The sequence below is a fragment of the Polypterus senegalus genome, chromosome 10 (assembly GCF_016835505.1).
Source record: "Polypterus senegalus isolate Bchr_013 chromosome 10, ASM1683550v1, whole genome shotgun sequence".
NCBI lineage: Eukaryota > Metazoa > Chordata > Cladistia > Polypteriformes > Polypteridae > Polypterus > Polypterus senegalus.
This window is the reverse complement of record NC_053163.1, coordinates 86,608,332-86,625,929: the sequence shown is the minus strand read 5'-3', so window position 1 is coordinate 86,625,929 and position 17,598 is coordinate 86,608,332. Positions and strand designations below refer to the sequence as shown.

The 17,598-nt window shown below is 38.4% G+C and overlaps 1 protein-coding gene and 1 long non-coding RNA gene across 4 annotated transcripts in view; one reads left to right on the top strand and one right to left on the bottom strand.

Annotated features, from left to right (window-relative positions):
- LOC120537284 overlaps positions 1-1,271 on the bottom strand; it is a 90,758-nt gene extending 89,487 nt beyond the window's left edge. For all 3 annotated transcript variants that reach the window (XR_005635288.1, XR_005635287.1, XR_005635289.1), the window contains exon 1: positions 1,187-1,271. This is a non-coding gene — a long non-coding RNA (uncharacterized LOC120537284). The remainder of the gene's footprint in view (positions 1-1,186) is intronic.
- A 129-nt stretch (positions 1,272-1,400) lies between these two features.
- Positions 1,401-17,071, top strand: ube2a (ubiquitin-conjugating enzyme E2A (RAD6 homolog)). Its single transcript, XM_039766107.1, has 6 exons — positions 1,401-1,589; positions 1,835-1,915; positions 3,348-3,373; positions 11,442-11,531; positions 14,142-14,230; positions 16,037-17,071. The coding sequence occupies exons 1-6, from the start codon at positions 1,546-1,548 to the stop codon at positions 16,163-16,165; spliced, it is 459 nt and encodes a 152-aa protein (XP_039622041.1). The 5' UTR covers positions 1,401-1,545; the 3' UTR covers positions 16,166-17,071.
- The last annotated feature ends 527 nt before the right edge of the window (positions 17,072-17,598 follow it).

Genomic DNA, 17,598 nt, shown 5'->3' with positions numbered 1-17,598 from the left:
CCAACAAAAACATGCATGTACACATACACATATACATATATCTATATCGATGGAACTGAAAATACAGCAATAAGAATACAGCCTAAAGTCATGTAGTGTAAGCTAATAGATAAGTCTTGAGACGAGATTTGAAAATAGTTAGGGAATCAGTGCCCCGAATGTTTCCTAGTAGTGAGTTCCAAAGGAGCACTTCGTTCTAGTTGAGGACCTAAGAGTGCGGTTAGGTGTATAAACATGTATGAGGTCAGAGAGGTATAATGGAGTAAGATTGTGTAGTGCTTTGAAGGTAAGTAGAAGAATTTTAAAATCAATGCGAAACTGTACACAAAGCCAGTGAATCTGTTTAAAGGATGGGATAATGAGTTGTACGGATGATGTCTGAGTTATAACACTGGAAGCTGAATTCTGAACAGGCTGGAGTTTATGGAAAAGCTTTTGTGAGAGACCAAAGAGAACAGACTTACAATAATCAACGCGGGAAGTGACCAATGCATGAGCAAGGATGACGGTGTTATTTAGTGTGAGGTCGGCTCGCAGGCGTGCAGTGCTACGGAGATGTAACATTATTGATATGGGAATGTTGTCCAAACCTCATTTACAAAAATGATTTAATGGGAAACACTGTACCAATACTTTTAACTCTGATGTATGGTCTCCATTTAGCATACAATACAGTATATGTGTTTATGTAGGAAATTAGGAAACCGTAGTACAAAGTGAATAACAAAAGACAGTGAAAAACTGTAAACGCAACATATTAAAGATCTGACCGTTTTTTAAACCCAGTTGTGTCGTTACAAAGCTGATCAAATCGCCTGTATTACTCGTTGAATAAAAGCCATCCATTTTCTAAACGCAGTAGTACTATATAATGATCTAAAAGTCGTAGAATAATATATGAATACGAAACCTGCTCTGCACAATACAGAGTGAACACATAGCCCCTATGACAAATACCAATTTACTACCATGTCGCAATAATTGTCCTTTCGATTTAAAAACCTTAAAACAGCCGATGACACACAAAAAAATCCTTGAACGTTTCGACACACATAACTCTGTTCAAATGTTCTCCACCCACACCGAGAAAGTTCCGAAACACGCCTTTTTTTCTCAGAACAGGTAAACGTGACCGAGCTGAAAAACTATCCGCTTATCGCAATGTACAGAAACGACGTTAGGATACCTCTGAAATTTTTCGTTTAAAGAGATAGGTTGTTGAAGTGACTCTTCGAACATACCACTCCCCTGTCTTCAAGGCCCTGTCTTCATATGGGAGATGTGGGCTAAATAAAAGATAACTGTGGGCCTTTCGCTTAAAATAGTATACGTTTGGCCAGTTACTGTTCCCCCTCCCTAATGTTGAATGGTACAGCCCGAGTCTTAACCAAGACTGACTTCTGGAATCGAGCACAGTGCCCAGGATTACGTCTCTGCTTTGGGGTGTGATCGGAAGCAGGAGTGACTAACGAAGCTCTTATATTAATTATATACGTAGATTTATAAAGATTCTTTATGTTTCATTTTTAATTATTGTCGCTAGAGATGTCGACTCCAGCTAGGCGTCGTTTAATGAGAGACTTTAAACGGTAAGAACGAAAAGCACGAAGACGGAACAAGTGTTCCTGACTGTTTGTGCAGAGCAAACATGGCGACTAAAAAAGAAAAAAGGAAACTAAATACAGCGAACATATATTTATACAAATGGCTTTAAATTTCGACTCTTAAGTTGTGGGAATACTCTAGGAGTTGAAGATATACAAATTTTATTAGGGAAGAGAACAATGATTACACTACCCAGAAATGTTACTTTGTCTTTGGCCTGTCTCTTCAGGTTGCAGGAAGACCCTCCGGCTGGTGTTAGCGGTGCCCCTTCAGAAAACAACATTATGGTATGGAATGCAGTGATATTTGGGTAAGTGTCTGTCATCTTTTTTTGATAACTACACATGGAAATGCTGTTAGGCTTATATTGAGACGAGAGAGAAACAAAAGCATACCCAGCTGTCGTTGCAAAGCATAGCTGGTCGCCGGTACCGTGAAAGCTTTTACAACGAAAATGGATAAATACTGGCAAGTTCTGTTTATGTACGTATTCGTTTTTCCTGATGGCTGGATGCCCCCTGAAAGTAAAATTCTCATAAATATTTTAGTTTGTGTTGTCACGTGAAGCATTATATTTGAGAGTGTGGTAATCTTAAAATAGTCCAAGGATTTTAGGCTGAGCATTATGGCCTAAAGCTTAAAAAGTTGTACGCCAAGGTCATTTGGGTTCAGTCTTATCCTTCACTGTTAAGTTTGGCTCAGTGCGAGTACCAGGAGCCGACTTTGTTGCTGTAGGTTCCACGTCAGTTCGTCCATGTATATACTCTTAAAGCACTATTGAATACCGTTTACTATTTATATTTACGACGTTATGTGAAAGAACCGCTTTTTCATGTTTTACCTTTCGACGTCTTTTCCTCGCAGTATTTTAGTTGGTACCTTCCCTTTTGATGTAAACCGCATTACATACTAGTTTTAATTATAGCTATCATCGTTAAGATTCTTGTACGGTACTTTTCTGTAATTAACACCCACTTAAGGCTCCTAGACTCGCATTGTGTATTTTGTTGGTTTGTGTATTTAAATTGTTACAGCTTTTGGCAGTTAAAATTACTGTGTGGCAAAGTTAGGTTGAAGGGACAACTCTGTTTTATAGCCAAACCTGTGCTTGCTGGCCACTTTTTTTTCCTTAATTGTTATACTTAAAACTTGTTTGGAGTTCTGTGTTGCAAAATATGTACGTGTGTGTACATTCTACCCACATATATACGTGTATCTGTGTACTTGTGGCCTGTTCAATTTTTATATATGATGGAATTTCAAATGAAGTGAACACTATTTTAACAGCATATAAAACACTATGAAATGCAGATAATTCACTTCAAGACTGGCCCAAAGGAATATGTAGTTTTAAAAATAATTTGGTGCCTTTGTGACGATCTATGAATAGATTTAAAATACCAGTTGTGTAGGTAGGATCTATTACTAATAAAACAATTCTGACAAAATGTTGAAGAGAATTTTTTTTTAAGCAGGAGAAAGCTGAGTTAATTTACTACATTGACTTTTTTTTTTTTTTTTTCCTTTTAACTGGTATTAAGCAAAAAGGGCACCGTTCTTCACATAAGAGTTCTTCAGAAAGGATATTAGTTCTGTTCATTATTTAGGATTCTAGCCAAATCAATGAGAATTTATTCCCCCATGTTTGAGCCCCATTTGTGGAATTTCAAAAGGATTTATTTAGTACTAACTTAATTTTCTTCCATTGGTCTCTTCTAATTTTAATTTTTTCCCCTTCTCAGGCCTGAGGGAACTCCATTTGAAGATGGTGAGTTGAAGCACCTTTTATTTTTAAACACTTTTCCTCCCTTATTTATAAACCATACATTGAGTTTCTATTCTGACAAATATGGGTAAATACATTTTTGTATTATAATGGTTTGTTAAATTTATTATCATATACTTCCAAAAATACAGCACTTTACGTGTTTTGTTTTATGTATGCATTAATGGGGGAATCTGGTTGATCAGCTGGCACTGTAGTTTTGGCCGCTACAAGTGTAATTTTGCTCTTCTAATTTTTTTTCAAGAGTTTGTTTTATAGCAGTCTTTGTGCAATCCATTTTCTATTTTTGTTTTTGTTTTTAATTCACCGCCTCCTTTTATTGGCTTTGGTAAAAGTTTTTGGTGATTTGGAGTATTGGTAGGACCATGGATTTGCATTAAAAGCAGTAACGCAGCACTAAATTCAACACAGACAGATGTGATTTGGATTTTGACTTATTTGAATCGCTCAGATTACTGTAGGACCTTTTGATTCATACAGGACTAGTTTAACTGCGGGTTATTCTCCGATTGTTCAGCAACAGCTGTATTTCTTTAGGGTTCATAATGCTGGCTGTCATGTGAGTAAGTTATACTGTGGATAGTTATAGGAAGTGCCCCGTTTTTAAGTTGTATATAGTAACTTGCTTGTGTGTGTGGCTCTTGTTTCCCCCCCCCCCCCCCTTTTAATTAGCCAAATAGAAATAATGTAAAATGCAGTAAGAAATAATCGCTTTTGTCTGTGATCCTTCTGAGCTACACCAGAAGTAGGAAGAAATTAGTATCTTATGGTGGTGCCAAATTTTGTATTAAGATGGTTGATAGTGCTTAGCTTTTTGATATTTTTATACAGGATTATAGATGAGTTGTGCATTTAGTGACCAATTATAAGGCTTCAACATGTTAAGCAACACTAAGCACTGTTGGGTCACAGAAGGGAGACTTGGTTAACTTGCCTACTTCTGTGCTCAGGACATCTACTGTGTTTTACATTTAACGTGATTTATGATTTTTTTTTTTTTTGGGTTAATTTGGCCTTGATGGGAATTATTGATTTAAGCTTATTGAGGAGAGGTGTCAGGCTTCTCCTGTTTTAAAAAAAAAAAAAAAATTTAAGCAATAAAAAGTTCATTTTAACAAACTAAACCTTTGTCAGAAAGTGGCAAATGTTTCAGTCACATGAGGGTGAACATTCTCATGAGTTTAGCTAACTTTTGGTTTTTTAAAGTCCATTATTTTAACAGCAAAATGTGAATTGTTTTGCTAGTAAATGCATAAGGGTTTTTTTCTTTCAAGACCTTGAGATTAATTTTACACTAATGACCTACATTTTTCCTGAATTTCAACAGATGCTTATCTGTGTTGGTTTGTGCAAGATTTAACTGTGTTAACTATTTTCTTTAATCCAGGCTTGTTCACTATTCCAGTAAATTAGTGTAATTGAATTTTGCTTGTTTGTCTGAATGAATTGGGTAATAATTATTCACTACCTCCAAGATGCTAGGCTCCTATGTGAGCTTGGAATTGATGTTGGTTACTATTTAATTTATGGGTGTATCAAATGTACCCAGAAGTGTGCTCCGGTCGCTAATTTCTGTGTTAATTTGATACACTCTGAGGTAATTACGTTTTATTATAAGGATAGGCTGCATTTACTAAAGCAAATTTCTTTTAAGGATCAGTTATCATCTGAATGCTCATTTTCTACTTTTATGCCTCCATAATACTAATTGAGAAGCATTGCCCCTTTTGGATCTGGTAGGAAGCAAGGAGTCGTCTTGTGGTTCAGTTTTAGTAATCTTAATATTGGTGGCAACAACCAAAACCTATCCAGCTCTTCCAGAAATGAAGTGACTATTAATGAGGGAAACCAGAGGAGTTTGCTTCATTGTAATGTTTGAGAAATCGCAGATGTGTTGGCAAATATTGCCAGACATGACAAAATAAATTTAAGTCGGTGGGAAAGGAGAAACTGACCTAGTGTTGAGTATGATGGTGCCTTGGTCTCATCAGATGAGGTAGTATGATTAGGAAAAAAAACAGTATACTGTATAAAGGATTGTGTGTTGATTATATCCCTGCCACATTTAAAAACAATCAGACCACCCTTATAGACTGATGCTGTTTTGGTGTGCGTACCACTAAGACAAACCTCTCAATATTCACAGTTCACCCATAAACTTGCATGATGCGCATCAATCTCAGCATAGCAGAACAATGTTGCTAACCCTGAACACAAAGGTAAGTCAGTAATGGGTAGAAGACCGCACTCCAATCAGAAGTTGCTATTGTGCATTTGCCCATCAGCTGCTATACGTATGTGCCTCTGTCTGCAATGATTCAATAGGAAACTTTTTTTAAAAAAGAGGGAATTGTGGCATAATGGACACACATGCTATCATTTGTTTTCTGACTTGTATGCAGTTTTACAGTGAAGCTGTATTGATTTATATGATCAATGATACATTGTAATATTGTAATAGTTTTATACATGAACTTAGTTTTCAAAAATCTTCGGCATTCATCAATGCTCTGACCGCCTGCTTAGCATCACAGGAGTAAAATTGCTCATGTCTGCTCAGAACTATGTGAGCCGTTCAGTGGGAATGCAGACCTCTAGTCTCCAATGCCAGTACAGCCAGAACTACTTTTTACTTCAGGTACTGAAAGTACCATACTTTTTTTTTTAAAATTTGATTTTTCTGTACTTCTCAGTACCAGTATACTGCACCCACCCTATTAAGCACAAGATTGGAACAGAACCTCAAGTCCATCACAAACCAGCATTGACACAGGTTTAATTAACCTAACCGGGTGTATTTTGGGTATTTAGGAAACCATGCACACTACAGTTAGTGTCTTCTTAGTAGAAAGAGAAAAGAAAATTCACCAGCTAAATGAGAAATCGCTTTCAACTAATACTTGTAACATGATTTTAGACAATTAGGGGATAGTTATTTTCAGTGCAGAGGCAGCAGGTGGTATTAGGTAGAAAACTGGGTTGCGTAGAGTTCAGGTTATATTGGCGTCTTGGGATTGTTAGTTACTCAAGCAAGTGTAGGTTAGGATTCCATTGGTTTGTAATGATTTTGTTAAAAACTTCATTTTATATGGGAATATTTCCATATTTCACTATTCTTGATTGGATTGGTTGCTTATTTTCTGGCAATACCTTATTTTTTTATTTTTTTTCTTCATCCCCCTTGGCTGGTACTGCAGTTTTGATATGATTCATCACATGCATTTGTCAGTGCAGTCTTCTATTAGTTGTAGTAGTATGGTAGCATGGCAAACTTGTTTTCTTTGTAAAATCATGAATGGCAGTAATAATTGGTCATAACTGCCCACAACATTCTGAAATATCCATCCATTTGCTCCAGTTCCATTTAGTAAAGCCTGAATAGGAAATTTTGTATTAAGTACATGTCGGACAGTTTTAAGTGGATAATTGGATACGTCTTATGGTAGTCAAGTGATTCTGATATTTGATTCTGTAGATCTGCATTGGGATTGACCTTTTACTTTCAGTTCTTTTAGATTTCCCTAGGTAGCTCACAATACTTTTCCAGCAAGGATCAAGTGACATTTTCCTACCTTATTTGTATTTTTGTTGATTCTTTGGTTGCTATAGAAGCTGCCTGGCTTACGCTGGAAAGTAACATGAGATTCCTAATGAATTTGGGAGAAGGTGGTATCTCTCATTGATACACCCCATATTAGTGGTGAGTAGCCTAGTAGGTTTACCTTTTGTGGTTTTATTCTGCAGAATATGCACGACTTGTTCCTGACTTTTTTTTTTTTTTTTTTTTTGTAAAGCATAGGTGATAAATGGGTTAGATGTTGTAAATTTTATTTTGAAAGCTGATGTAGACACTGTTGTGCATAATTTAGGAAGTCCAGAAGTATAATGTGAATGTATTTTTACTGTATTGATAAATGCATGTTTGTATTTTCGTGCTCACACTTCTGGTGATCTTAGTAATATTTCATTACAAGCCAAGAAGGGGTCGGAATCTTAACAAACAAGAACCTAAGTGAAGCACAGAAATGTTGCTTGAGCAACAGTCGTTCCTGCAGCAGTATTTGGCTTTGAATTAAGGGATTGGTTTTTAAAGTTAATTTTCCCCTAATGACAGTTATCTAGCAACCTGCAGCCCAGGTGCTACTACTGAGGAGAAAACCTTTGGACACCCATTGTACAACTTATTAGAATTACTGTTCATTCATTTTTCACATTTCCTGTTAATCCTGTTGGCTCTTTGTGAATAATCTCCACATTGCTGCACACGGCATAGTTAACACACTACTCTTAATGTTGGCAATAAAGTCGGAGGTTAGTTTTAACATTTGGCATTTTGTAGCACATCCTCTTTTAAAAAAAAAGTTCCCTTTTTTTTAAATTCTTCGGTGCATTCTTTGCAAATAGATGGCAAAGAATTGTTTTCTAAATATACATATTGACAGTTTACTATTAAAACAGTTGAGTGTCAGGAACTACATATTCTGTGTACAGGGTGGTCCAGATCTAATTATGCAGATCCAGATTGTCTGGATGACTTTGATTTATGCGGGGACGATTCCAGTTTGGTGCAAAGATCATTCTACATGTCGTCAGTTTGCACACTTCTCGATGGTCCAGGATTTTTCGGGTGATTTTCTATGTAATAACTTAAGTTATAGCGTAATGAAAATTTCATAATTATATCTGGACCACCCTATATAGATGTGGGGAAGATTATTGTGCTAGTGTTTTGGTATTGACTGCTGTGATATTCCACACTCGGGCAACCTCTCTAGTTTGGTCTGATATTGTTTTGGATCTTAAAGTAAGGGTTTTCTCTCTTTGTGGCAGGGAAGTACATAGTTTGAGTACTTCCCATACAAAGACTTGTGTAATGCAGGCAGCTAGCTGCACAGGAAGAAAAAGACAGTGGGTACCTGTCAAGTTACTCTAGATGATGATGATGTTGGTGAACCCAAAGTATAAAGCTAGAGGGCCACCCCTAACTCTATTTTCTGGACTTTTTCTGAATTTGATTGGAGATACCATTGGAACAAGAATTTGGTGATTATGGCAGTGACTGAATCATAAGTTCAAGTATGAGAGGTGTAGTATTGCATTGGAACTAAAATTTGGTACCAACTTTCAGACCTCTCAGTACCAAAACAGTTCAAAAGTGGATAACAAGCCCCTGCCATCACCATCCCCTCCTTAAAAACCAAGGCTGTGGAGTCAGAGTCGGAGACAATTTTGGGTACCTGGAGTCAGAGTCAGCAAAAAGTTAACCGACTCTGACTCCTACTAAATTTAAATGGGAATTAAAATAGTAAGTTGAAATGTCCCAATTCACAGTCATAATGAACTACTTCTCTGCTGTAAGAATAAAGCCCAATGCATGCAGTGCATAATGTTACCACAAAACGAACATGTCAAGTAACCATGAAGCATGCTTTTCATTGACTGTATGCGTCACTATATGGGATGTAATGCACGGGTAAGGTGCGGCACCACTTTCCATTGTGTCGTGTTCCACTGTTACAGGGAACTGTGAATCTAGCCTAAAGCCCCCCATTCATTTACAGATGCACTGCCGATTTTTTTCGGCCGTTCAATGAGTCATCACGCGTCAAATGCCTGAAAAATCATCTGGTGTGTTCTCCGCTCAGTCGGCTCCCCTTCACTATGCGCTAGTGAAGGGGCCGAAGGAGCCGAGAACACAGATCTCCCTACCTGTCTCCAGCAGAGGCTCGTTCTGCTGATCAGCTGGCCGGTGAGTGACACAATGCACTAAACTGCCGACAGAGGAGACAGCCACTGCAGCAGACAGAGGCATCACATTACTTTGGATGGGGGCGGTGGTCGAGATTTTCGGCAAGCTGGATCTGCCCGTCCATGTGGACACCCGAAATCTTCGGCCGCCAATCAATTGTGTTTGTCTTTAATCTGGCATTATAGTAGAGTGTTGGCTTCCTAGCCAGTAGTTCTGTGGTGAAATGACATGTATGTTGCCTTCCTTTCCTTCAATGGATGTAGAAAATACATTAGCATAGTATATACATACAGAGGAGTTGGAGTCAGAAGATTTAGAAACTGAGGAGTCGGGAGTCGTAGCATTTATCTACCGACTCCACAGCCCTGTTAAAAACGGCTGTGTCCGTGCTGCTTCATTTCCCCATCCAGCAAACACATGGGCCTCCCTGCTCCACTGCACAATCTCATGTCTCCGCTGCTCAGCCACACTCCACAAATGATTAATAAGATTGTCTGGTTTGTGTGTGGTGTGCTGTGTTCACTCTTTTCCCTTTAGTGTTATGTACATTTATAAACATTAGAATAGAAGGAGCTGTCCCCCTTCGTGATCTAAGCAAGATAGACCATTACATTAATATACATATTATAAGACCAGTTTTCCCCCCTTGAAGTTCCGATCATGCTATTAAACTATTGAGTGGTTGAAAACTACAGGTTGATGTTTAGTTGTGCGTGTGTGGGTGTTTTTTTTTTTTTTGTGCCAAAAATACAGAATTTCAGGAAACTGAGTTGTTTAGTGAATTTCTATTCTGCTTCATTTTGATGAACAGACTGCTGCCAATTTGTCTGTTAATTTAAAGAAATAAACAATCAGTGGTTTAGTGAGGGCTGACTTCCTTTAAACCTAAAACTGAAAAGCAAAAATTTGTTGCATGTACACGCGTGCGCACACACAGATTACAGACAGTGCTCAATGGTAAATTGAGCATTTATTAAAATCCGCTGTAGATGTCTCTTTTCAGTGTTCGAGAGGTGGAAGCCATTTCAACAGAAAAATTGGGATTTTCGCTAGACAGTTCACTTTTTTTACATTCTCTTAATGGTCTTCTATAAAATGTATACAATGGTACCTCTGCATACATCCTTAATCCGTTCCAGATCCTTTGACTTATACCAAACAGGACGTATACCAAACAAATTTTTCCCATAAGAAATAAAGGGAAAATGATTAATCTGTTCCCATGAAAAAAAATCCTATTGGCATATTATACATTGATGGGGTTGTATAAAATAATTTAAACACTGCTTAATACTAAAATACATAAATGCTAAAGCAATTAGATGAAATAAATAAATATTTAACCTCACTTTTTAATAACGTCTTTGTTTTTCACAATCGTAGATACCATTGTTCTCGGCATATGGTATGCAGCAGCCATGTCCCGGATACGCATTCCACCTTAATACTTCAACAATCAATTCAAATTTAAGTGAAAATTCAGTTATAACATGGGTTGTTCAGTGAGTGCTAGCAACTGGCGTACTGATGCTTGTGGGCAGTTGTGACTTTGTCTCGAGCGGTAAACAAGGGCAGCGTGCGGTGTTCTAGCACGCGAGTCGTATTCCAAACAAAGGTCGTATACCAAGGAAAAGTTTGTGTCCAAACAGGACGTATAGCAAGTTGGACTTATTCCAAAGCTGACGTATACGAAGGTACCACTGTATTTCAGAAAGCAAATATGTTTCAAGTCCTGGCTTAGAAAAAGTGGAGTATTGTCGAGTAATTTGGAGTAATGTTGGTATCCAGTTTAAAGCCATAAATGGTTCTTTTAGAGTAGATCTCTTCTAACCTCGGTTATCACGTTTTCTGCCTTTTTCTCCAGAGCCGCCTTCGTGAACATGCACAGATGTTTATGTATTGCCATTACTTTAATGCTTGTTGTATCAGCCCATCACTGTAGAAAAGAGTAGAGTTGTAGATGGAAAAGACATGGTGATAATGCAAATTCAAATAAGTAGTCACACCTCGTACCAAAGTCTGTTTCAGAACTTTTGAGATACCGGTCCTAATGACTTTTTTTTTTTGTTTATTTTTTTTTTTTTTTTTTCTCTCCATGTCGTGTGTGCCGTTTTCTTTTCTGTGATCAGATTTCTTGGGATCCTAACCTGAGTAACTCAACAAATATGTAGTGGAGTAATACTGGAAGCCCAGACAGACGCTGAAGAGCATTCTTCTGCCAATGAGAAGTGTTTTTGACCCCGGAGAGGGAAGTATCTATCTCATAAATAATGTGTATATTTTTGTTTGTTTACTTTGCAGGAACCTTTAAACTGACGATAGAATTTACAGAAGAATATCCCAACAAACCTCCAACAGTTCGATTTGTTTCAAAAATGTTTCATCCAAATGGTATGTTGCACTATGGAATAGTAATAGTCGTCTGGTACAGTTGGTTTCTGGCCATTTCCACATTTTTGAGGCATTCACTTTTTTTTATGAGTGAATTTTAAATAATTCCGTGGTCTTGAATCGTTCTATTTAGTCTCAAAATAAAGAAATAGTATTTGTTAAATGATTTTTCCACCAACAAGTTTAACCTTTTCAGTTCAATCTTGCTTTTACAAATGCAAATCAATGAAGAAAAATACACATTTTTAAAAAATGACAAAAATGGCTTGTCTTACCTGAGATGCAGTTAATCAAATTTATACTTTTGAAACTTCAGACATATTGTGTATATACCTAACCTTCAGTCATTATGACTGACTCTTGGCATGGTGGTCTGCACTGTCCCATTTGCTGTGTAATCCTGAACAATTTGTGTGTTTTGTAAATGAAAATTGCTACTCCATTAACATGTCCTGTTGAGGTAAAAGGGCAGAAAGTGCTGCATTTTGCCATGTCTAGTATTCTCGTCAGTAGTTCTTGGATAGTGGTTTAGGATCAGACTCTGGGCAGTGTTCTTGTACCCTGTACTGCTCAGGTGGTTTTGCCTGGTGTTGGGTGGGTATCTGTGTGTCTCCCTAGAGCATATTTAATAAGCCTGCTAGTCTACACTGCATGCTTGCCATCCTTCAGTCCTTTCTTTTACTCTCCACTTTTTTTTTTTTTTTTTCTTTCTATCCCAAGTCTTTGCCATATCAAAATGTCATTCACTTCACTTTTGGTATGTAAAGCTTAAAGGTAAATTTAACAACTTATCAATTCTTGTTCATGTAAATTTAGTTGTTGCCCCCATATATTAATCTCTTCCAAGGTGGATTTTGATAAATCAGAGTTGAAAGGCTAAAACGTTCTGTCGATGATTTTAAAAAGAAAAAAGAAGTCCTTTGTTGTGGAGTTTTGGCTTTTATTTCCTAGATGCCAGGAAAGATTGCAAAATTAAGAGGTCTGTGCATGCATGGCATCAAATACCAGCCATTGCTGTTGCCAAGCAGGATTACGTTTTTCATCCATCTATGAAAACAAGCTAACTTTGTACTAGAGTTTAACTGCGTCGCTAGTTCAACATGTAATGCAAACCTTGTGAATTTCCTATCAAAGCAACTAGTTGGTATTATGCAGTTCATCCAGTCTCAGACATTTTGACAACTTTGAGTTAGTGTAAATTTTCCCTAAGCAGAATAATTAAAGCAGCCTAGTAATAGATGTTATGAAGTTGTCAATCATTCCATGTTGGGTTCCTCAAAGAATAGGCACTACAACATCTCGGCACCCTTCTGCTCTGTCAGGGAGGGGAACTTGCCAAGTTTCATGAATCTTGTGCTTACAAGCCATTCACATTTCCATATACTGTACAGCACCATAGTTACTTTGAGCCTCTGTGGTCTTGTCACTTCATTGCCGAGCTGCTGTTGCTCCTCGATGCTTCACAGTACCTGCACACGCAGTTGAGCAGGACAGTCTGATATGAGCATCTGAGGGGACTGACCAAGTCAACCCTGCAGAGAAATCAAATGGCAAAGCAGATGCTAGATGTCACCTTTTGGTCTTTTGCCTGCCGTACCATTGAGGGAGAAGACTGTGCGGAGCAGCATAGACTTCTCGAGTTATTTAAAGTGATGGCGGTGTTTTGGAGGAAGTGGGAATATCTTCCAGAACCAATTTATCCTTGAAAGAAGGAAAGTTTATTTTCATCTTTCTTTACTAAATGTTTGTGTAAAGTTTTCATATGTAACTATTGATCATTTTTGCTTCTTTATCTCGAGTCATTGCTTTTTTGGACCGTTGCATGACACTGAAGTACAACTCTTGTTTCTGACATTTTGCTGCAATAGAACAGCTCTTTGTGCACCTTCCTTAAATGTCTGTCTGTGCCTCTCACTTACACTGGTAACAATCGGTGAGGCTTAAACAGCAGAGCCTCGATCTTTGGTTGGGGTATCCACATATTTGGACACGTAGTATTTGTGTACAAGTGGACTTTGAGATCTGCCACCTTAAGGGTAGTGGCTAATGCTATCCTGTAGCTCTGCATATAACTCTGAATTAAGTGGCTTTGAAGATATTCCATTTAAATGTTTTGTTTTTACATGTGTAAAATGTAACTATACACACAGCAGCATGTACAGAATGTGATTGCAAAGGTGCAAGTTGCAGGTTAAAGAGACAAGGCAATCGAAGTCAACAATGTAGTGTGCCACTGCAGTATGGCACCTTGGAACAGGTGCCAGCTTAGAAGGGATTTTGAAAGCAACTTGGGAACAGTCCAGAAGCAAATCCCAGTTCGTTCTTATGGTTTCAGTCCCCTCCCATGGCACCCACCTTGCATGCTGTTTGTTGCAATGCATAAATAAATACTTTAGGTTTTAAATTCTGTTTGTAGTTTTGCCATTAAATCTGTAGCAGGCCTATTTTAGGACAAGTTAGAATGTGCACAAAATGAATGTTTTGCTCATATGGACAATTGAGTCATGTCGTCTATAGTGAATGGGCACTGTTTTCAGAAAGATTCATATTTTAACTGTAATAGTAAAATGTCCTTTAATGTTTTCTGATTTAAATGTTTGTTTTTTGTAGTATATGCAGATGGCAGTATATGTCTGGATATTCTACAGAACCGCTGGAGTCCAACCTATGATGTTTCTTCAATTTTAACTTCTATACAGGTAGGTAGTGCTTGTTGATGTTACATTGAAATTGCTGTGCAGCGCTGAATTACAGTGGGTACGGAAAGTATTCAGACCCCCTTCAATGTTATATTGCAGCCATTTGCTAAAATCATTTTAAATTTTTTTTCCTCATTAATGTACACACAGCACCCCATATTGACAGACAAAATACAGCCATGAGTCTTGGGAAATATGCAACAAGTTTTTCACACCTGGATTTGGGGATCCTCTGCCATTCCTCCTTGCAGATCCTCTCCAGTTCTGTCAGGTTGGTTGGTAAACGTTGGTGGACAGCCATTTTTAGGTCTCTCCAGAGATGCTCAATTGGGTTTAAGTCAGGGCTCTGGCTGGGCCATTCAAGAACAGTCAGAGAGTTGTTGTGAAGCCACTCCTTCGTTACTATAGCTGTGTGCTTAGGGTCATTGTCTTGTTGGAAGCTAAACCTTCGGCCCAGTCTGTGGTCCTTAGCACTCTGGAGAAGGTTTTTGTCCAGGATATTCCTGTACTTGGCCGCATTCATCTTTCCCTTGATTGCAACCAGTCGTCCTGGCCCTGCAGCTGAAAAACACCCCCACAGCATGATGCTGCCACCACCATGCTTCACTGTGGGGACTGTATTGGACAAGTGATGAGCAGTGCCTGGTTGTCTCCACACATACCGCTTAGAATTAAGGCCAAAAAGTTCTATCTTGGTCTCATCAGACCAGAGAATCTTATTTCTCACCATCTCGGAGTCCTTCAGCTCTTTTTTTTTTTAGCAAACTCCATGCGGGCTGTTGTGTCTTGCACTGAGGAGAGGCTTCTGACAGACCACTCTGCCATAAAGCCCTGACTGGTGGAGGGCTGCAGTGATGGTTGACTTTCTACAACTTTCTCCCATCTCCTGACTGCATCTGTGGAGCTCAGCCAGTGATCTTTGGGTTCTTCTTTACCTCTCTCACCAAGGCTATTCTCCCCCGGTAGCTCAGCTTGCCCGCACGGCCAGCTCTAGGAAGGGTTCTGGTCGTCCCAAACGTCTTCCATTTTTAAGGATTATGGAGGCCACTGTGCTCTTGGGAACTTTAAGTGCAGCAGAATTTTTTTGTAACCTTGGCCAGATCTATGCCTTGCCACAATTCTGTCTCTGAGCTCTTCAGGCAGTTCCTTTGACCTCATGATTCTCATTTGCTCTGACATGCATTGTGAGCTGCAAGGTCTTATATAGACAGGTGTGTGGCTTTCCTAATCAAGTCCAATCAGTATAATCACACACAGCTGGACTCAAATGAAGGTGAGCTCCAGGATGTTTAGAAGAAATGGAAAGCACCCGAGTTAAATATAGGAGTGTCACAGCAAAGGGTCTGAATACTTAGGACCATGTGATATTTCAGTTTCTTTTTTAATAAATCTGCAATAATTTCAAAATTTCTTTGTCTGTCAATATGGGATGCTGTGTGTACATTAATGAGGAAAAAATTAATTTAAATGATATAACAGAGTGAAACATTGAAGGGGCTCTGAATACTTTCCGTACCCACTGTAAATCATACTTTCAGATTTCCTCCTTGGTATGTCAGTCTCATTTAGCTTCAGACAAGAATTCTGCTATTCTCCAGAGACACACTTTTGGCGGTGTCACATTAAACAGAGTGGCTCAATACCTCAGATTGTGACAATGAAAGCAAAAGCTCTGTGTGGCGGTTTTTTTAAATGATGAACTAGATTTAGTTTTGATGCTCGTGTATAGATTTGAGCGATGTGGAATTTAAAATGCCCCCTTTTTGTTAGTGTAAATGGTCTCCAACATTTCTCTCATTTCAACAGTCACTATTGGATGAGCCAAATCCCAACAGTCCAGCAAACAGCCAGGCAGCTCAACTTTACCAAGAAAACAAACGTGAATATGAAAAGCGGGTTTCTGCAATCGTGGAACAGAGCTGGCGTGATTGTTGACCAAGGCCTAAGAATATGAACACTTTCTGGGCTCAAGATGGAGAAAACATAAATGAAGTGTTTTGAATCTTCCTTCTAGCATCAGATGACATTAATTGTTGCAACTTTAGAGTGCTGTTCTGCCATCCATTCCCTCCCTCTACCTCATTCATGAAGCTTTCCCTGGACAAGATTACATCTGCATTGACGTAAATGTACCATACTTGGGTTACATGCAAGAAACATTTATTTTACTTTGTCTTTTTTATGTATTGGTGTGCCCCTTCAATCAAGTGTTTACACGTATATGATGTTTAGTTTCATATATTCCACAGTATCTGTGTGTCCTTGTATTATCTGTTTAGGTTCAGTTGCTGTTTGACATTCAGTATCTGTACAAAATATTCACTTAATTTGCTGATCATGGCTATAGGGCTTTTGGAGAGTAAGGTGCCTCTTGTGGTGTTGGTCCGCTACCGTGGCTACTTTCTGGAGTGAAGTAACCACCAGGAAAAACGCTGAAACGAGCTGTGATGAAAGCGTGAGTGTTAATGGACGAAGAAGAAGCCCGTTGCAGAAGATGAATCACTGAATGCAATTTTCATTTTAGTTTTTCCAGGAATGATTAAAGTGTGTGTGTGTGTGTGTGTGTGTGTGCGCGCGCGAGTTCTGTACCTGCTCAGTTTTTATATTGACTTTGTTCTGTACTTTCTGCAGTTCAGACTTGTTTTGTTAAAAGGGGAGGTAAGAGTATACATGTTCAGTTACATTTATCAGGCTCATTTACAGATATGCAATTACACTGACGTGACAAATTGTTTACTTATTTATTTTTTTCTTTTGAACAGCACAGCTTTGCACTAGTAGCCCTTGTAAGAAACTGTACATTTTCTCACTTGTAAATAAAATCTGTAAATTGAAGTCTAATTATTGACTCAACCTTTTTGGGGTTTGTAGGTGGATATGAATTTAGTTTGCCTTTCATACATTTCTGTGCCATCTTCATCTTGCAGCAGTTCAGCATCACTACTGCAGTTATGTTTAAATATTAAAATATGCCTAATGTTTGGGACAAAGACACATTTTACTTGATTTACCCCTCTGCTCAAGTCTGTAGTTGCCACTGATCAACAGCAGGACAGGAGATGTGCCAGTGAAAGTCAAATCATTATGAGGCTAGAAAAGCAAAAATAAAACAATTAGAACGACATTGGTAAAAGAAGCTGTGTTCAATATCCTCTAATGAAAGAACACACTAGTGCACTCCATACTTGCAAAGGGATTGGTAGGCCTAGGAAGACCTCCACTGCTAATGGAGAGATCCTCCATATGGTAAAGAAAAAAGCCCCAAATGCTTGTCTGCCAGATCAGAAGACAAGACACAGATGTGCCAGAGGCACAGCAGGATGCAGACCATGACTTAGACACGTAAATAGGCTGGCCATATCATCCCA